The 20,491-nt window shown below is 37.0% G+C and overlaps 1 protein-coding gene across 1 annotated transcript in view; it reads right to left on the minus strand.

The window, feature by feature from the left end:
• Positions 1 to 861: 861 nt before the first annotated feature.
• Positions 862 to 20,491, minus strand: part of SLC22A15 (solute carrier family 22 member 15) — a 90,973-nt gene continuing 71,343 nt past the window's right edge. Inside the window, exons 9-12 of the mRNA XM_051992935.1 lie at positions 13,824 to 13,944; positions 10,715 to 10,787; positions 6,307 to 6,495; positions 862 to 5,145 (exon numbers count right to left, since the gene is read on the minus strand). Of these exons, the coding sequence (XP_051848895.1) occupies positions 5,059 to 5,145; positions 6,307 to 6,495; positions 10,715 to 10,787; positions 13,824 to 13,944 (470 nt within the window). The 3' untranslated portion in view covers positions 862 to 5,058. The remainder of the gene's footprint in view (positions 5,146 to 6,306; positions 6,496 to 10,714; positions 10,788 to 13,823; positions 13,945 to 20,491) is intronic.

The following is a 20,491-nucleotide window of genomic DNA, read 5'->3' on the forward strand; positions in this document are numbered from 1 at the left end:
TAGCTCTGGAGGGGAAAGTGAGGCAGGTGACCTTGCAGAGTCTCCATCACTTCAATCAGATTTACTCGCATGCCATGGAATCACCTCCCTGATTTCAGTGAACTCTCTGAGAATGAAGGACAAACAACAGCTGGTTCCAAAAAAACAACAGATTCCATTAGGAAGATGGAGAAACCAAAGTCTACTGTTTATATTTGCCAGTATCCCAGGGCTAAGCCTCTGGAAGAAATCCTATTGTAATCTATATTCCCATTTTTAAAAAATTTATATGGTATTTAGAATAATAACAGCTTTTCCTATCTACTTAAACTTTTCCACAGAATAGTCCCACAAGCTCTCAACTATTTTGCTCTCTTTTGGTCCATCAAGGGCATATAACAAATAAGTTAGTAGAGAAAGGAAAAACATTCAACAAATATCTATCATCTGCCAGATATGGTGCTATTTTATAAATATTTTATTTGACCCTTACAACAACTCTTTGAGGTAGGGGCTATTATTATATTCATTTTATAATAAGGGAAACTGAGGCAAAGGTTAATGACTTATCCAGATGTACACAACTAGAAAATATGAGGCTAGAGTTGAATAGGACTTTGTGACTTGAGGTCCAGTGTTCTAACCCAGTGATCTTCTAAAGTCATAATGTTATGAAAAATGCATTGAATTCTGGGGATTAGAAACCCTAAGTCCTAGTTTAGACCATAACTCTATCCTACATAGTTATGAATTTCTAATCCTGTTTCCCTCCCCTCCCCACTTAATTTGGAATTGAAAGACTAGGATTTGAAATCCTACTGGGCTTTTAAGCATCATATGGGTATGACACGCTTCTGTTACTATGAAAGAATACTGACAATAAATTTTTAAAATGATTTTTATTTTTTCCTGGGAGTGGTGAAGACACAACTTTTGGTTCTATCTTTTCTTGCTCCATACCCCAACTCTGACCAAGCTTTGACAATGCCCACATCCCAAAAGGCACCGTACACCATCCTGACATCTTATATAAGGACAAAATAGTTCTGCATTTTGTGATCTTTACTGAATGATCAAGAAATAACATCATTTAATTTATCTATTAAAACTTCCTCAATCCTTTATAGTCTCTCAATTTTAAATCTGATGATTATATGAGGAATACTTGTGCAGGGATGACAAGTAAGAATAATATTGAAAATGATCTTGATAGAGAAAAAAAATCAATTACGTATTCAACAAGAATAGAAATCCACTAAAAAACAAACCAAAAAAACTCCAAATACAAATCAATCAATTTGGCTGGCATAAGACCTTATGATCAAGTGATACTTATTCATACCCACTGTGGCCCAGTCTATCATTTAATACTGAAAAATGCCTGATTTACTTAGGAGCAATCAAAAAGGCTTCCCAACTGAAAGTATGCTTTCCCTGTTCAAATTCGTGATCACTCTTTTTTTGCCTCTCTCATTGTATCTATGTGTATACATAAAGCCATCATTTTTTTGTTTTTGTCCCTGTCATTTGGCACAGTGGTTAATACATAGTTGTTGCTCAATGAATGTTTGCTGAATTAAATGGAGCAAAAATGCCTCAAACACATTGGAAAATATGTTGGAAGAAAACATCCCATGGAAAAACTATTGTCTTCCTAAATGGAAGTTTCCCTTTAATAGATCTTCATGATCTGAAGGTCCCTGGCAACTTGTTCATGAGCCTTTCACTCACTGAACACTGGGATACCTGGAGCATTTTTATTGCTGCTTTTCAGAAATGAGAACTTATTTTAGACACACAGTCAGAAAAAAAAATGCTTCTTACAAATCATTGCAAGTAGGCACGGCACTGACTGAACAAAAACTTAGTTTACCCTGAAATCAGCCAAATAGATTTGTGGGCACTTCTTGTGCATATAGAATCACACACCCAAGTTTCTTTATAATAAATATTTCTGAAAAATTAGTTACTCATACTCAAATACTCAAATGGACTTTAAGAATGAGATGGATGAAAAATACAGCTGTACCCTTTGGGGGAAAGGACTTTTTACTCAGCACAAGCTCCCTGGCAAGTGAGTGATAGAAGCACTGTGACTGTGTCCCAGCAACTGAAGTTCACAGGAATAGCATCCTTTATGGACAAGAGAGACTCAGGTACAGGACTGACAGAACCTTTCATCAAAACTCCCTCATGGACATTAGGCCATGTTGCAACTAGAGAAGGATAGGCTCATTCTTGAAGGCTCTTCTCTTTCCAATGGTAGAAGGACCTTAGTTAAATTTCCAAGCCTCAAGGAAACTGCTTGGGACTCTGTAATTTAGGGATCTGAACCATGAGCATCCAAGACACCTGTAGTACCAGGGGCTAAGAAAGTGAAAATGATTGAGGATTACCATGGCTTTTTCTTTGGGGAACTAGAGATAGAAATGAAAGGAAACCCTCAGCCTGTCCATGTTCACCATAAATCTACGGTTTCAGGCACAAAATCCTAAATAGCTTAAACTATAATTGGCAATAATAATAAAAATATACTAAAAGGATTTAAGAAAAATACAGAAAAAGTATAACTTAATTTTGTGCAAACTAAGCACGGCTATGCTGATGGATGGTGGGTGATGTGGATCTAAAGCCCAAAAGACCTGGATTTTGGGGACAGGAATTTTTCACCTTTTCTGTGTTCCATTTAGTGAAATATATAGGTCCCTTCTCAGAGTCATATGTTTAAGTGCACAAAATAAAAGACATCAAGTATAATAAAGATGGAAGCTCACTGACCCCCTGAAATCTTCCAAATTAAAAACCCCATTCTAGGACATCCCCAGGGCACACCCTATGGGACAGGTAAATGAAAAGTATGGTTTCAAAAGATTTCTGTCCTCATTCCTGGCAATGCCATGGTTTTCATAGAAAAACATCGGCATCTTCTCCCTCAGGAAAGTCATCTAACTCAATGCTGTACTTGTAGACTTTAAAGTAGCAAGAGTCAACACTTAGTGTCTCTCAGGGTGTGGGAGGATGTGCAGGTCAATTCTGATATTTTCAAAGGGAAAGCATTTGGGGAACTAAGCACCATTCGGCTGGGCTCCCAAAACAGCAGCAGCACCTATGTCACATCTATGAATTTTGATTTCCTATGGACTTCTAATAGCCATCTGGCAAAATGGCCAGGAACTATAGGAAGTAAAAGTCAGGGAGGTAATTAATGTCTGAGCCCACCAATGAGCCACATAGAATAAAGTCAAAACAAGCTGACAACAATTTGCTAGACAGAGATCCCACCCCCTGGACACCCATGTGCTAACAGGATCTATTCTTTTGAGCAGTTCATCCTAAAGAAAGCCAGGTACTCTCCTTCATGGGGTAAAAGGGTCTACTCCCTAGCTCTTTTTTTGCATACTTTCTGGGATCCTACATATAATCCATATAAGAGTTTATATGGATTATACCTAATACCAGAGACTCAGAACAGAAATATTATTCCATAGAATCAAAAAGCTTTTGGAGAGCTAGAGAAAGTCACTGGACATACTCTTTCAGGGCAGAGGTGTCAAAATATGGCCTAAGAGCAACAAGCAACCATGACACTTTTGAGAATGAGAAATAGTTCACAAAATTTAAAATATTATAGAACTTTTGCTGTTGTTAGGGGTTTTCTTGGCAAAGATACAGAAGTAGATTGTCATTTTTTTTCCTCTCCAGTTCATTTTACAGATGAGGAAACTGAGGCAAAAGGATTAAGTGACTTGTCCAGGGTCACATAGATAGGAAGTATCTGATGACAGAGCTGAACTCATTAAGATGAGTCTTCCTGATTATAGGCCCAGTGTCGCCCAATGAACCACCCTCCTGTATTACATAGGTAATATTAACATGTGGTCTTCTAAGTCAATATGTGGCCCTGAGGGATCCTTATGTATGATTGATTCTCTTTCCAGTTTGAGTTTGACACCACTGCTCTAAAGGTCCAATCTCCTCATTTCTCAAACCAAAAAACTGAGAGCCAGAAATGTCAAATGGCTTATCTAAAGTCATATAGCAGAAATGTTTAAAAAAAAAAAAAAAAAGGAAAAAAAGGTACACCAATCCCATCATCCGTGGGAGCCAAACCTCTAAGATTTCAGAAAGCTTCTTTGAGTGGGTTAATTTTTATTAAACCCATATCTCTCAGATTAAAGGCACGTGTAGCTAAGGTAAATCTATAGCAGGAATTCTAAACCTTTTAGGGGGAATGGACCCCTTTGGCAGTCTGGCGAAGCCTTTGGAACCCTTTCTCAGAATCATGTTTTATTGTCTACATTCATAATGGAGGGAAATACTAAATTTCATTTAGAGATTAGTGAAAATAAAGATGAAATTTGTTTTCCATCCAGGTTCACAGATCCCCTGAAATCTATCCAAGGATACCTTGGAGGGTCCATGGACCCCAAGTTAAGGAACCCCTGATAGTTTTGGGACTCAGCTGGAAGCTCAAAATTTGAGCTTTACCACTAAAAATTATGAGCTTTCACCAAATCATTTACTCTCCTGGCACTTTGTCTCTGATAGTCAATGGAAATGAAACATTTATGTGCTTCACAAGGAAGGAGTGCTAGTAAGAATAAACATTAAATACTGTTCAGTATTAAATTACAATAAGGGTGTACCTATTAGCCCACAAAATGATTAGACAAATTCATCCTTCCGCCTTCAGATCACATTCAGGCATATTCAACAAAATCTACTTCAAGGCACCCCTAAGACTCGACCTCCAGAAATGACCTCTGCCATTTGAGAATATAGATAGGGTGAGGCTCTTGGACACGCTGGGGTTGAGGTTGGAGGTCATCACAGTTCTGAGATAACCTCCAATTCAAGAAATGTTTCAGATGTTTCTCCAAAGAGAATACCAGAGTCTTCCTTCCTGTGGGAATGTCTCCCAAATTCTCTTCCTGCCCCAAAGATTCCACAGTCAAGAGGAGCACTGTCTACTAGTCACTGCATCGCCACTGACCACTGCTTTCCAGGTTCACAGGGAAAATCTGTCTGAAGTCAGAGGCATGAAAGATGATTGGAGGACGATGGGGAGGCCCTCAGTTCTCATTTTATCATCTGAGTCTCTTCGTCTGCATCATAGAACTCATCTTCATTACTTTCACTTCCAAATGAAATCTCCTTGTCTTCAGACTAAAATGGGGGGGGAGAGGGAAAGAGAGGTGAGGGGTGAGAAGAAGGAGAGACGGGGGGGGTGGAGAGAGAGAGACAGAGACAGAGACAGAGAAAGGAAAGAAGGAAAGGAGGAAGGAGGAAGGGGTAGAGAGAAAGAGAAAAAGAGAAGAGACAGACAGGGAAGAAAGAAAGGAGGGAGGGAGAAAGGTAGAGAGAGAGAAAGGGAAGAAGGAAAGAAGGGAGGGAGGAAAGTAAGAGAGAGAGAGAAAAGAGAGACAGGGAAAGAAAAAGGGAAGAAGGAAAGGAGGGAGGGAGGAAAAAGTAGAGAGAAAGAAAAAGAGACAGAAACAGAGAGAGATAGGGGAGAAGGAAAAGAGGAAGGGAGGAAAAGGTAGAGAGAGAGAGAAAGAGATAGAGAAAGGGAAGAAGGGAAGGAGAGAAGGAGGAGTAGAGAGGGCAGGGATAGGGGAAAAGGGGGAGAGAAGAGAAGGAAGGAGGAAGAGACAGAGACAGAGAGATACAGAGAAAGATATAAAGATAGGAGTAGTAAAGGAATGGAATGGAGTTTCAAAAATGAAAATTAATATGCAAGCCATTCAACAAATAAATATGTTTAATGATTATTTCATTCACCATCCCTGGAATTCGCTTTGAGAAAGCTAACAAATCATCTGTCATCTTTATTTCCCTGAAAATCTATAGCAATCAGAGCCCAAATAGTATTTCTAGATAATCTATTTCAGTTTACATGTAATAAGGTTATAGGATCCTTTTTCAAAGTCTACAATTGCATTTAAGAAGAAGAATGAAATTTTTATATTTTTATTAACTTTTATTTTTTCTGGTTATTCATGTAAATTAACTTTTTAAATATACATTTCTTTATGAATAATATTGGGAGAGAAAAATCACAACAAAAGGGAAAAACCATAGGAGAGAAAAAAAAAACCTGAAAAAAAGAGTGACCATAGCATGTGTTGATTTACAGGGAATGGAATTTTTTTCCCCACTGAGGCAACTGGGGTTAAGTGACTTGCCCAGGGTCACATAGCTAGGAAGTGTTAAGTATCTGAGGCCAAATTTGAACTCACATCCTCCTCACTTCAGGGCTGGTGCTCTCTCCATTGTACCATCTAGCTGCCCCAGGGAATGGGATTATTAAAGAAAATATTAATATACCTGTTCATGGTCCAGTACTTTCAAAGATAATGCTTCATCCCCCAGCCTCCGATATGAATATACGTGGAGATCAGATAGTGTTTCCAACAAAGGTCTGTTTAGGGTTTCTGGCAACAATAAACTCAGAAGTCCAGAAGACAGGCCAGCTACACCAAATACGATGAAAGGTAAAGACCACTGAACATATTTCTGTAACAGGGAAGGAGAAGAAATCCAGTGTGAATTTCCTTTTTAAGCTATTACTGAGCACTGTTAATACTAATGACCCTTTATTTCATTCCTCTCTACCACGATCAACCTTGTGGGACTTTTTTGGCTTCTATGGGAACTGTCCCTTGTGGGTAAAAATTCTTCGGCCATCTGGAGGTATTATTTAGTCAGAAAGATGATGTGAATGAATTTAGTCAGACAAAGGAGAGACTGCTCGGTGCAATTCCGACACACCTGAGTGCAGTTTGGGAATGATGAGTTTGTGGTTGGGAGGGAGGCTTAAGTCTCCTCCTGACACTTGGTGACTATTGCAGGAATTAAATCCTAAACTCAACAGCTAGAAGAGCTTTCAAATGTTTTCTACAGAACTGTTTTGGGTAGAAGGTAAGTACTTAAGTAATTATTAACTTTTGGCTGCTGGATAAGGCAACCAACTCCACCTAAGGATATACCTTAACCATGTCCTGCCACAGTCACGCCCTCCACACCACTCTGGTGATCACCGCCCCACCGGCTGGGCAGAGTGTCATCTCAGCATTGACCCTAAGCAGGACACAGAAAGTAACACAGGGAGTAAAGTGTGATATTAGGAAATGGATGAGGCTAGTAATATGGAACTGGAAACAACTTGAATTAGAGGCTCCAACTGGGTACTTCAGGTCTTAATCATTTCTTTGGGGGAGAGGGGAAAATTTATTTGATCAACCAAAAAATGGTTAAAAGGTCAAAAAGCAATAGAGGCTAAGTCTCTGCTGGTTCTTTCTGGTAAACAGACTAAGCTTCCCTTACGTGGTACTTTACAACTTTGTTGATTCTTTGTCTCCCTTTAGATCTAACCATTATTAACTCAGGACTTCTACTGTTATGACTTTTCCTGATGGTTTTCAATTTGGAAGATTACTCCCTCTTAAAAAAAGCAAAGAATAAAAACCAAAAAAACTTCCCTATCCCCACCCAGTATATACACACATACTTACTCAGCCAGATCAAGGGAAAGATGTTAAACAAGTATTTCCTTTCTTTTAAAATCAAAAGGAATAAATAGAAATACATAGGTAAAGATTAAAATATTCTAGGATATCCATCCAAAAAGAAAGACATCATTAATTAATAGGGAGCTAGTGTCTAGTCCAGTTTAGCAAACAGGATGCTGTATTTTGTGCTAATTTTGTACATATTTATTTGTGTATGTGAGGTGTTTCTCCATCCTCAGTAAGGTACATAAATAAATGCCTTTCTGAAATGAATTAAATTACATGTGATTCTTTTATAGGGAGGGATAAAACATAGAGAAATCATAATGGAGAAGAATCTAATGAATGAGACATGAATTATTTTATATTTTTTTCCCTGTATTTCTATATAACGTCCCCTTTGAGTCATTGTTTTTAAAACTTTTATTTTTTTGGCAGAAGAAACAAATAGCTGTCTTACACTTCATGTTCATGTGGTATACTGAGTACATTTTTTAATAAGAACACTGTGACTCCTTTGTAGGAGAGATCTTAGACATGAGACATTTTCAGTGGAGTTTTACTTTGAGCTAATTCTTGAATCGAAATCGAGAGACAAACAGATACATAGAGACTGAGAGACAGAGACAGAGAGAGCGAGCGCAAGCGCTTCTTGTTCTTTTTGGAGTCAGGTCTGACCTATCCTCAGGATGAACAGAGCTTCTCGTGTCACAGGACCCCTATTACATCTTGCTGAGACCACATAGTGCAGAGGACAGAACCACAGACTTGGAATCTGGAAGACCTTGGAGTTCAAATTATATCTCAAATACCTACTGAGCTGTGTGATCCTGAGCAAGTCACTTAAAACTTCTGGATCCCAATTTCCTCATTTGTAAAATGCCCTTTAAGATTCTTTCTAGTTCTAAATCATGGTTCATATGTCCTTAGGGAAAGATGACATAATAAAACTATAATAAACAAAAGATGTTCTGTTACTTTATTGACATGCCCAAACAAGGGAGTGGTTCAAAGAAGTTATTTTAGAATTAACTGGACTCTTAGGATTCAATTAATCACACAGAGCTCAGTTAGCACCATTAAGAAAAACACTGAGGCAAAGTGACTAGACTTCCTGCTATAAATCCCTTGGTTTAAAAAAATAAAAATCATAACTGGGTAAGAAAAGAGAAGGCCCTGATATGAAATCACTGGCTTTTTTAAGTTGAAAGGGATCTAAAAATTGTAACCTAACTTACTCGTTATGGTTTAGAAATTTGGAGACGTTAACAGCAATTCTGTGAACTCACTTCTACTTGTCCTAGCTGAATTGGCACTTAGGTCCACAAGAACAGGAATAGCTTTTTGGTCTATTTTAGCCAAATCCCCAGGGATGTTTCCCTATCAAATTCAGGTTGTAAACAGACAGAATTTGGAATTGGAAAAGAAACTTCCTCATCCAATCTCTATATTTTAAAAATGAGACCCAGAGACTTGTTTGATGTTCTATAGCTGGTGAGTGGTAGAAAGTGGGCCAGAATCTAGGTTTGTATACTCTCAATTTAGATTTCCCTCTTCTAATAACAAAGGTTCTTTCCCCCTATATCCCATGATAGTTTTTAATTAAAAATTTTTATAATAGCTTTTTATTTTTCAAAATACAAAGATATTTTTCAACATTTTCAACTCTTGCAAAACCTTGTGTTCCAATTTTTTTCTCTCTCCTACTTCCCCTCTCCCCTCCCCTAGATAGCAAATAATCCAACATAGGTTAAACATGTGCAATTCTTTTAAATATATTTCCACATGTATCATGCTGCACAAGAAAATCAGATCAAAAGGGGGGAAAAGTGAGAAAGAAAAAAAACAAGCAAACAACAACAACAAAGGTGAAAATATTATGTTGAGATCTATATTCAGTCCCCAGAGTCCTCTCTCTGAACATAGACAGCTCTTTTCCATCCCAGATCTACTGGAATTGGCCCAAACTACCTCATTCTTGAAAAGAGCCAAGTCTATCATGGTTGGTCATCACATAATCTAAAATCTTCTGTTTGTCTGTTTTTGGCAAGGCAATTGGGGTTAAGTGACTTGCCAAACTCACACAGTTAGTGTCAAGGCTGGATTTGAACTCAGTCCCTCCTGATTTCAGGGCTGATGTTCTATCCACTATGCCATTTAGCTGCCCCTATAACAAGGATTCTTAATCTTTTTGTGTATCATGGAACCCCAGGGCCTCCTACTCAGAATGTTTTTAAATGCATAAAATGATTTTTTTTTAAAAAATGAAAAAACTTTATAGGATTAGAAAAAGAAGCATTATTTTTTATTGTTTTTTTAAAAGAAGTATTATATTTAAGTATAATTATGAAACTGAAAAGTCAGATAAAGCTGAACATAATTTATCGAGTAAGCCAAAGATATTTGCTAACAATTTACTCCACTAAATATATAAAAGTATCAAACAGGTAATTCTGGGGTCACAGGAGGAAGAAATTGGCCTGAAATAGATGTGATCTCAATGGTAAGTCCAGAAGTAAATATAAAATGGCAACCTAAGAGAATACCTTTGATTTAATGAAAATACTACCAAGCCACCAATGGTAGGACACATATGTCTGAATTGTTTTTTCTTCATGGACTCACTAATATTCTCTTTGGATAATAGGCTGTAGAACTGGAAAGGGCTTTAAGAGATCATTTAGTCCAATTTCCTTTTATGAGGTCTAGAAAAGTGAAGTGAATTTTTTTAAGGTCATAAGGTAGAAAAGGAGAAAGACAGAATTTGAATTGAATGCATGTCTAAATTCAGTGCTCTTTTCAAAAGTGTTGTTCTTCTTCCCCTCTGAAGAAGGTAGGAATCAGGGGTTCTTTGGGATATCATTCAACAGAACAAAGATGAAACTCTTGAGGTGAAGGTAGTAATCAGGGGTTCTTTTGGGTATCACTCAACAGAACAAAGATGAAACTCTTAAGGAGAGGGATTAGCTAATGTTCTCCTTAGCACAGAGCTCACTAATCCTCACCACAAAACTAGAATTGAGATTTAAAACAAGTACACAATCAGTATCCTGAAAAGAAAAAGCCAAAATAAAACCAAAAATCCAAGCCTGAGGACACAATGTTCATATATGTAGACTTACTAAGAGTATCTCTTAAATACTTCTTCAGGTTCAAGCCACAAAGAAAATTACTTCAAAACAAAAAAAAATCAAGAAAGAGAAAGTCAAAAGGTACAAACCAACCAGTGAGGGAATGAAGGGAGCGATAATTCCACCAACTCGGGAAAACATGGAACACACACCTAGTCCAACATTCCTGCAATGAAAGACAAGAGTTTGCTTTTTAAAAGCAATACAGCAAATACATAGAAGCATTCAAAACAAAGACAAATTTTTTTTTAAATTACACTGACTATGGGGTTCACAAATCCTGCCTTGATAGGCACTATCATCTGTAATATCTTGGAAATATTTTTCATAATCAATAAATATATAGAAAAAGGGGGGGGAAAGGTAGATAAAAGTACTGAATAGAAAAAAAAATACTTTTTTTTAATGAACTGGAAGATGACATGATTTTCAAGGATTCAAGGAACAACAACAACAAAAAGAAGTAAAAAAGTATACTTCAATCTGAATTCATACTTCATTAGTTCTTTCTCTAGAGATAGCTCCATAAACTACTTCAGAATTGTCTTGTCATTATATCATTATATTGCTAACTAAATCATTCACAGTTGATCATCATAGAAAATTGCTGTTACTATGTACAATGATCTTGGTTCTGTTCATTATACTTTGTATCAATTCAAGTAAGTCTCCTAGGTTTTTCTGAAAACATCTTGCTCATCATTTCTTATAGCACAAAAATATTCTATCACAATCATTTACCATGACTTTTCCCACCATTCCCCAAATGATGAGCATCATCTAAATTTCAGAAAAAAAAAATAAAAAATTCACAAAAAGCTGTTATAAATATTTTTGTACTATAGGTCCTTTTCCTTTTCCTTTGAATCTCTTTGCGAGACAGACCTTCGAAGTGGTATTGCTAGGTCAAGAGTATGAACAATTTTATAGCCCCTTTGAGCATTGTTCCAAATTGCTCTCCAGAATAGTAGGATCAGTTCACAACTCCACCAATTGTGCGTTTCAGTCCCACTTTTCCCACATCCTCTCCAACATTTGTCATTTTCCTTTTCTGTCATATTACTCAACCTGACAGGGTTGTTTTAATTTGCATTTCTTTAATCAATAACAATTTAAGCATTTTTTCCTATAATCCTTTCCAACTCAAAAAAAAATCCAATTACTGTTTATGAACTGATAATGACCTTGAATACTGACACAATGTCACTGGCCCCGTACCCAAATTTCTCAAAATGATAATAGCAAGGCTGTAAGGTTGGCAAAGCAATGTATATATTTTCACTCATTTGATCACCACAAAAGTTCTGTGAAACAGATAATGTGAATATTATTATCCTTATTTAAAAAATGGGAAAATTAAGATGTGGAACAGATTCAATAATTTATTCATAGTCACACAGCTAATAAATGTTAAAAGGATGGTTTGAGCTCAGGGAATCTCCTAACTTCTGGTCCAATTCTATTTCTTCTCCATCATGCTGCTTCTCTTATTAGGACTTCAGAGGCAACATCATCCTGGCAAGTGCTTTTGTGAAAGGTGGAAGTATCTGCTATTATTTATCAAACCACATCAAAGGACAAAAGAAATGCCTGAAGACTGGGAGAGGTAAAGTAGTGTATCATTCGTATTTGTAATAGACAATATAATTTTAAGAGGCTAACCTTGCAGAGAGCAGACCAGTATATTTGCCAATAATAGTCTTGATTTTAAAAAACCAAGAAGTCAGTGGCAGCTAGTTGTTTTTCACTTGTGTTTGCCTCTTTGTGACCCCATTTGGGGTTTTCTTGGCAAAGATAATGGAGCGGTTTGCCCTATCTTTCTCCAGCTCATTTTACAGATGAGGAAACAGGCAAATGAATTAAATGATTTGTCCAGGGTTATACAGCTATTAAGTGTCTGAGGCCAGATTTGAACTTAGGAAGATGAGCCTTCCTGACTCCTGGCCTGGCACTCTGTCCACTATAGCTGTCCACTTAACTGTCCAATAGTAGCTTAGTCATAGATTATCACGAATTGAAAAGAACTGTGGTTTACTGTGAACTACAAAGAAAATACATATCAAAAATGATTTTTTTCTTAAAAAGCTAATAATATATTTGAGCTATTACAATTAATAGCTCCTGAAAATATTAACAATTTAATTGGTGATTAACAATTGCTAACATTTATCTGGCACCTACTATGTGCCAGGCACCATACTAAAAGCCTTTGATAAATATTATCTCATTTTAACAACTTTGGGAGGTAGGTGCTGTTATTATCCTCATTTTTACAGATGAGTAAATTTAAGTAAACAAAGTTTAACTCAGTGATTTGTTCACGGTCACACAGTTGGTTAAGTACGTGAAGCTAGATTTGAGCTCTGGTGTTCCTGGCTCCAGACCTGATGCCATTGAACCACCTAGCTGCCTTCTCTTCTGGTGCTGGTTAGGATCCCATTTTGAAACTGAGTTCAGATTTTAAGAGGGATATAATAAACCCAGAGGAAAACATAACAGTGCTTGAAATTTACTTCCTGCTCACCTCTGCTCTTCTACTCCCTAGTTTCCCTCAAGGCTCAACTCAAGCGTCACTTCTTACATTAGGTCTTTTTTGAATCCCCACCAACAAATTCACATTATTTTCATTTTTTCCCCTGAGGCAATTGGAGTTCAGTGACTTGCCCAGGGTCACACAGCTAGGAAGTGTTAAGTGTCTGAGGCCGGATTTGAACCCAGGTCCTCTTGACTTCAGAGCTGGTGCTTTATCCACTGTCCCCCCACATTACTTTTAATATATTTTGCATCTGTTATATGTGTAAAAAATTTTTTCTGTGCGATAGGACATCAGATTCTTGAAAGCAAGGATCATTTACTTTTTGTGATGGTATTCCTAGACCTACCCCTATGTGTTTTGTACCACTAGGTATAAAATAAAGCTTGTTGAAATGAATCTCCAATAGAAAAGGCCAGATAATTCAAAGCAAAAACATTCCCTTTTCCCATCAGGATACTTAGTTTACAATGTGCCCACAGGGTTCAAACAAAATTTGTTTTTCTCACCCTCATGACAACATTTTAAAGCCAGTTTTACAGGTTGAAAAATATTGGATTGCCACTTATATGGCAGGTAGGTATTCGCCTGAAGCCTAAGGATCTCGAAGGAAGACCTTGCAACATAAACACAGGATGCCTGGACAAGAATTCTTTGATGGATACTTACCTGATGACTGTTGGATAAAGCTCTGATGTATAGATGTAAACAATGTTAAAAGCAGCACTGATGGTCAGTTTTCCTAGTAAAGACAAAGAATGGCTGTTCACCATTGCAAATACGCCTGTGTCTGGAAAAGAAAAAGCAACCCAATGTAGGAGATTATTAGTAGAGATGAAAATTCTCTTTTGAAGTTCACAATAATTTAGGAAAAGAATAGAAGGCTTTCAAGTCAATGTCAAGGAGGAGGATGGTCTTTAATTTAGGGAGAAGACTCATAAATCAAGTCGTGGACATTGCCTGCCTTCCAGTTGTATGCATTATAGCTTGTCCAGAGCAGCAGTTATTAAATGTGTTCAGGTTCTAGTTACTTCTGATCAACAGAAATAACCACCTGCAACCTCCTTAGAAGTTGTCAATTAAGATCATGAAGAACAAAAGTATTAAATCTGAGAGGGAACTAACTTGTGCCTTCTTCATACCTTGTTATATACTTAAGAATGCTAAAAGAATTGCAATGTCACATTTGGAAGGGAAGGGAAAGAAAGGTGGGAGAAGGATAAATATTTATACAGCATCTATAAAACACTATAAAATATCTTGCTGTTGTTCATTTTAAGTCTTGTCTAATTCTTTTTGTCCCCACTTGGGGTTTTCCTGGAAAAGATACTGGAGTAGTTTATCATTTCCTTCTCCAGTTCATTTTTACTGATGAGGAAATGGAGGCAAACAGTGCTTGAGATTAAATCTGAATTCAGACCCAGCATGGTACTTACATAGAGACTATAACATTTCAGGAGGAGATGTTAATAATCATAATAATAGCTATAATTTATATAGCACTTATTACATGCTAAGCCCTGTGCTTTAAGATAGCTTTTAACAAATATCTCATTTGATCTTCACGACAATCTTGAGCTATAGGAACTCATTTTATAATCTCCATTTTATAAATGAGAAAAATGTGGCAGAAGAGATTAAGTTATTTGCCCAGAGTCATCCAGATAGTAAACAGCTAGGCTGGATTTGAATGGTTTGCTGACCCTAGGCCTACTGCCCCATACCCCACCATTAGTTGCCTCAGGAGACTACCTGCCCAAGAAAAATCTCCCTATAACTCTCCCATCCAATCGTTATGCAACTTTTGCTTCATACAAAAGATTCCAGTTGGGAGGAGGTGGGGACGACTTATCATTTCCCTGGAGGGTCTATTTTAATGCATTCAGTAACTACCATTATGGAAAACTCCAAAAAGAAAGTTTTCAATTCAAAGTCCTTGGCAGTATCAAATGATTTAATATCAGAAAAAGATATAATTTTATCAGTGGAAATCAGACATTTAAGAAGATGAATTACCATCTGCCTTGTCTTGTACCATAAGGACCAATGGACCCTTTGATTTTTCTTGCAGCTGAGGCTCCCATAGTCAAATGTGAATTCCTTGGAGTAGATTATCTTATTTTTCTTTCTTGGGCACATTACTTAGCTTAGTGCCTGGCACATTGTGGATGTTTTGAAAATGCTACTGTTGTTGCTCTATTATTTTCAGTCATGTCTGTCTTTGGGACCCCTTTTAGGGTTTTCTTGTCAAAGATACTGGAGGGGTTTGACATTTCATATTTCACAGATGAGGAAACTGAAGCAAACAGGATCACACAGAAAGTGTCTGTAAGGAATGACCAGCAGGATGAATACAGAGAGGACTGGCGAGACTTATATGAACTGATGCTAAGTAAAATGAGCAGAACCAGGAGATCATTATATTCAACAATGATACTGTTTGAGGATGTATTCTGGTGGAAGTGGACCTCTTCGATAAAGAGAGCTAATTCAGTTTCAATTGATCAAAGATGGGCAGAAGCAGCTACACCCAAAGAAAGAACACTGAGAAATGAATGTAAACTATTTGCATTTTTGTTTTTCTTCCTGGGTTATTTTTACCTCCTGAATACAATTCTTCCTGTGCAACAAGAGAACTGTTCGGTTCTGCACACATATATTGTATCTAGGATATACTGTAACCTATTTAACATGTAAAGGACTGCTTGCCATCTGGGGGAGGGGGAGGAGGGAGGGGAAAAATCAGAACAGAAGTGAATGCAAGGGATAATGCTGTAAAAAATTACCCTGGCATGGGTTCTATCAATAAAAAGTTATTATTAAAAAAAAAAGAAAGTCAAAAAGTCATGAATATTTAAAATGAAAAAAAAAAAAAGAAAGTGTCTGAGGCCATATTTGAACTCATGAAAATGAATCTTCCTGACTCCAAACCAACACTCTATCCACTGCACTGCCTAGTGGCCCTAGTTATTATTAATGCTTTCTCTTGAAGCCTTCTTTAACTAATCTTGCTCACTATGATAACTTCTGTATACTTGTGATCCCATAAACGAATATATACAATATATTCAATATATACAATATATTATATATGAATATAACAATTTGCACTACAGAAAATCATCAGTTTTGATAGTCTGTTTTGTTATTGCTTACATGAAATTTTAATTTGGTTTTTAGCTTAAATTCCATGCTTTGGGAGCTGGATTATATCCTTTATTTTTTAAAGTTCTCTCAAGATCACTCATAGAAATTAGGAGGAGGTCCTCAGCAACTATTTATTAATTATCTGAGATTAGAATGACAAAAATTGTTCTTGATCTCAAGGAACTTATAATTAATGCTTTATACTTCTCTGTATCCTCCACAATACTTAGTCTGCAGGACATGCTCATCACCACTATTCATCCAATGAATGGTGAGATGGATGCCAGTGAGGGTCATCTTAGGGAAAGAAACTATGGTTCCACTGATTCCTGATTTTTAGGTTGGGAAAGAAGACAAGGCCTTCAAAGAAAGGCTTGCTTCCAGGAATCACAGTCACCATGGCATCTCATCAGGCGCCACCTTCTCTGCTTGGTTCTGAAATCAATTCTCATTTATTTTCAAGCTTGGATGGGTCAAACTCTGCCAACTGGGGCCATGTCTTCTCCTCTTGCCAAATTACCTGGAAAAGAATCTAAGCTCTCGCTTTGCATGCTTTGTGGGGAAAAAAACAACATCCCACAAAATCCACTATGAGGAATTCATTGAACAAGCAATGGCTCATGTTTTTTGGCCGTTCTCAAGAGTATTTGATCAGGCTTTAAACTGGTTTTTTTTTCCTAAGCTAAAAAGAGAACAGATCAACTTTATCTATTATTTCTAAAAACTTTAAGTCAGTACAATGATTTGGGGCAGCAGGGTAGCCCAGATCAGTGTGTTCCTTACTGGGTTCTAGAAATGATCTTTGGAAACGATGTACTATGAAGTCTTCCAGACAGCATCAGTAAGGAGGCACTGTATATCTTTGGCAACATGTGGACTCTTAAGCAAAATCCTTACTAAAAAATAGCATCAAAATATCTCCAATAGGACCCACATCATAATAGTTAAGTCGAGAAAAGGTCTGTTACATATGACATTTGGGAACAGTAAGCTGAAATCAGTAGCAGTATGCTAGAATTATAATCACAAAGATTTACAGCAAGGAAGGACCTCAGAGACCATTAAAACCATCCCCCTCGTTTTACAGAAGAAGGGCAATCTCCTGGCATTCTTGAATGGATATTATTTAGTATGACTCTCCCCCTGCCATCTACATTCATAATCTGGGCTTGGTGGTAACACAATCTGGGGCTAGGAGTATTTTGTACTTCTCCCCCAGGCTTGCTTCCTTTAATTTCTCAGCTTCATTTTTCACCTGCAAATGAAGTCCTTGATGTTAGCAGCAACTTGTGGCTCTAAAATTGTGACCTAGAACTTTGAATTTTCAGAACTCCTCTTTGGGAGCTGTTAACAGAGTCCATTTTACAAAGCAAGCACTAAAATAAAGTTCAATGCTTTTTACCAGAACCACCTGACTCAAGTTGATTCCTTACCTTACTTCCTAGACTTGACATCAAATAGCTTCTGATCATATGCACACATAAAATCCACTCTGTTACCAGTGAGAATATTCCAAAGAAAATTGTGCTGAAGGTCTGAAGGCAATTCTCCAAATGAGCTATAATCACTGCATTAAATGCTTAAGCTCTTAGAGAAATTACTTTGAAGGTGGCAATGTTTGGATGTCTAGCAAGCACTAGAATGTTAATTCTATAGTCATCCTTCACATAGTATGGCAGGTATGAGGTTTCTGTTTCTGAAGTGACCAGAAAAAAATCAGGACCCAGAAAGGCAGGTGGGTAGGGAAGGTCTGGCATGATAATAAAGCTAATTTTTTAGTGGAAGAACCATTTTATATTTGTTTTTTTTTAAGTGGTATTGAAATTTGGAAAAGCAAGTTCTTAATGGTAAGACTGGACAAAAATCAGGTGAAACTCATTGCAAAGGCAAGATTCACACATTTTTCAACCAGGGAAAGCAAAAGTGAATATTTTACAGTGGTTCAAATCTTCTGTGACTTCAGATGAGAGAGTTAAGAGGGAAAGATGGAGGGAAAAAAAAGGTAGAAAATCCTTAGGAGTGGGAATGTTGGAACCAAACTGGTTCATTACCCATGAAAGGGTAATGGACAATATGAAATGAATTACCTTATTGGATCTGCCACCATTAGGAAATAACCAGAGAGGAAGTAGGCTTTAAAAAAAAAGCTGGCTAGAGTTTGACAGAACAGAACGTACTCTCTAAAAAATATCTCTTATGCACATATTAAGATCAGATATTATTCCTTTAAAGATGAGGTAATAAAGAACTTTGACAATCCTGATCATTTATGAAGTAAGTCGTAAAACTGGAGATGTATACTTGCCAAAGGTAACTATCACTGTCAGATAAATCCAGTTCTGAGTGCATATGAGAGAAACATGGTAAGAGTTTCCTGTTTCAAAAAAAGGTTCAGGAAACCCTTCTGAAATAAATGGAAAATGATAAGTGAGATGATCACAGGTCTAGACTTGGAGGCAGGAATTTGAATGAGTTTTTGCTCTTGCTTTTGGGGGGATAACATGGATGAGTTCAGAAAGGACCATTGTATAAAGATCCAGGGGGTTAGAATCACAAAGATTTAATAAGGTAAACACTAGCTAATAAGAGAATAAGATGTAACATAAATGAATAAGGGGAGAAAAGGGAGGCTTATGGCGTTTGAATAGAAAGGTCCTAAGTTTAGGAGAATTTAAACAGCCAGCTGATAGGCTTAATAAATATTTATTGACTTGACTTAGATACAATCATATTGAGAGGGTTATGTAAACATTTTCATTACATATTTAAACCAAAAACAACTTAAGTGTCTGTTGTATGCTTGATACTGGGGGACTGAGTGAAATCTGGTTAAGGCATTCTGGTTCATTCTGCATCTATGTAGGGAAGTCTCCTTTTAATCAAAATTAATTTAAATCAATGATCATGGGCAGGATAAATGAGAACGATAGAAGGGCCATCTTCTGATATTTTACTCTCCTTTTTTCTAACAGTTCCTGGGCACTGGGAGGAAAAACAAAAGGTCAAGGATGTGAGAAACACCTGCATGTTATAACTTAAAAATCTACCAAAAAATTGGAAGTATGAAAATACCTGAACAGATGAATTCTAGAATAGACTTTTGGTCCTGTTATTTTTTTTAACTAAAATTTAAAAAAAACACAAATCATTTAATAATAACAAAACTATGACAAATCCACCCAACGAGAAAGTTATTCTGGAGATTTAAATCAGAAAGCCTTAGAATCATTATTATTTTGGTAAACAGCCAATGAATAGTTTCATTTTAGAAACTGCAAAGAAAGAATACATGGTCTCTAACCTCAAGTAGTTTACAATTAGGACTCAGACATCCCACCATACCCCGGGCAGTAGTTATTTCCCCAAAAGACAACTGAAGGAATATATTTTCATCTTTCATTTTTCATTTTGTGGCTAGGTGGCGCCATGGTGCACAAAACCCTGAGTCCAGAATCAAGAAATCAGGAGTTCAAATAGTCTCATTTACCTTAGTTTTCTCATTTGTAAAATGGGAATAATAATAAAAAACTATCTTCCAGAGTTGTTGTGAGGATAAAATGAGATGACACTTGTTAAAAGCACTTAGCACAGTGCCCGGCACATAGTAAGCACTATATAACTGTTATTAATTACTATTTTTATTTTTATTTCACCCATGAAGAAAGAACCAAGATTAGAGCTGACATTTAAATAGTTTTTTCCATAGCGGCTACAGCTTTGTTCTAAATCAGATTCCTGGAATCCAGCACAGTGTCTGGTGTATAGAATAGTATCAGACGAGTGGAAAGATTAATAAATTCAACCTCTTCATTTTTACAGTGAGCTCCAGACAGATTAAGTGACTTTACCAGGCTGACATAGCTGATGTTTAAGGTGGGCTCCGTCCAACACTCTCCTGTACCACAGATGCTTATTGATTGAGATCTTGCCTGGGCCTTCTCGTAGCCAAAATTATATACACCCAAGAGCTGGCTGCTTCGGATTAGGGGTGTGATTCTATGGCCACAAAACAGAGATTTTCTCTGTGGGAAGTTAACGGTTACTTATCACGATCCAATTAGCAAATCTGGCCTCACTAGTATGATGTTCTAGCCACCCAGATGGTAGCTTAATAGCCTGAAAGAATTAATAATGCTCTGCTCAAAGTTCATTATTCACCCAAAGAACAGCTGTCTCACCGAGAAGGATCT

Source organism: Antechinus flavipes, chromosome 4 (genome assembly GCF_016432865.1).
Source record: "Antechinus flavipes isolate AdamAnt ecotype Samford, QLD, Australia chromosome 4, AdamAnt_v2, whole genome shotgun sequence".
Classification (NCBI taxonomy): Eukaryota; Metazoa; Chordata; class Mammalia; order Dasyuromorphia; family Dasyuridae; genus Antechinus; species Antechinus flavipes.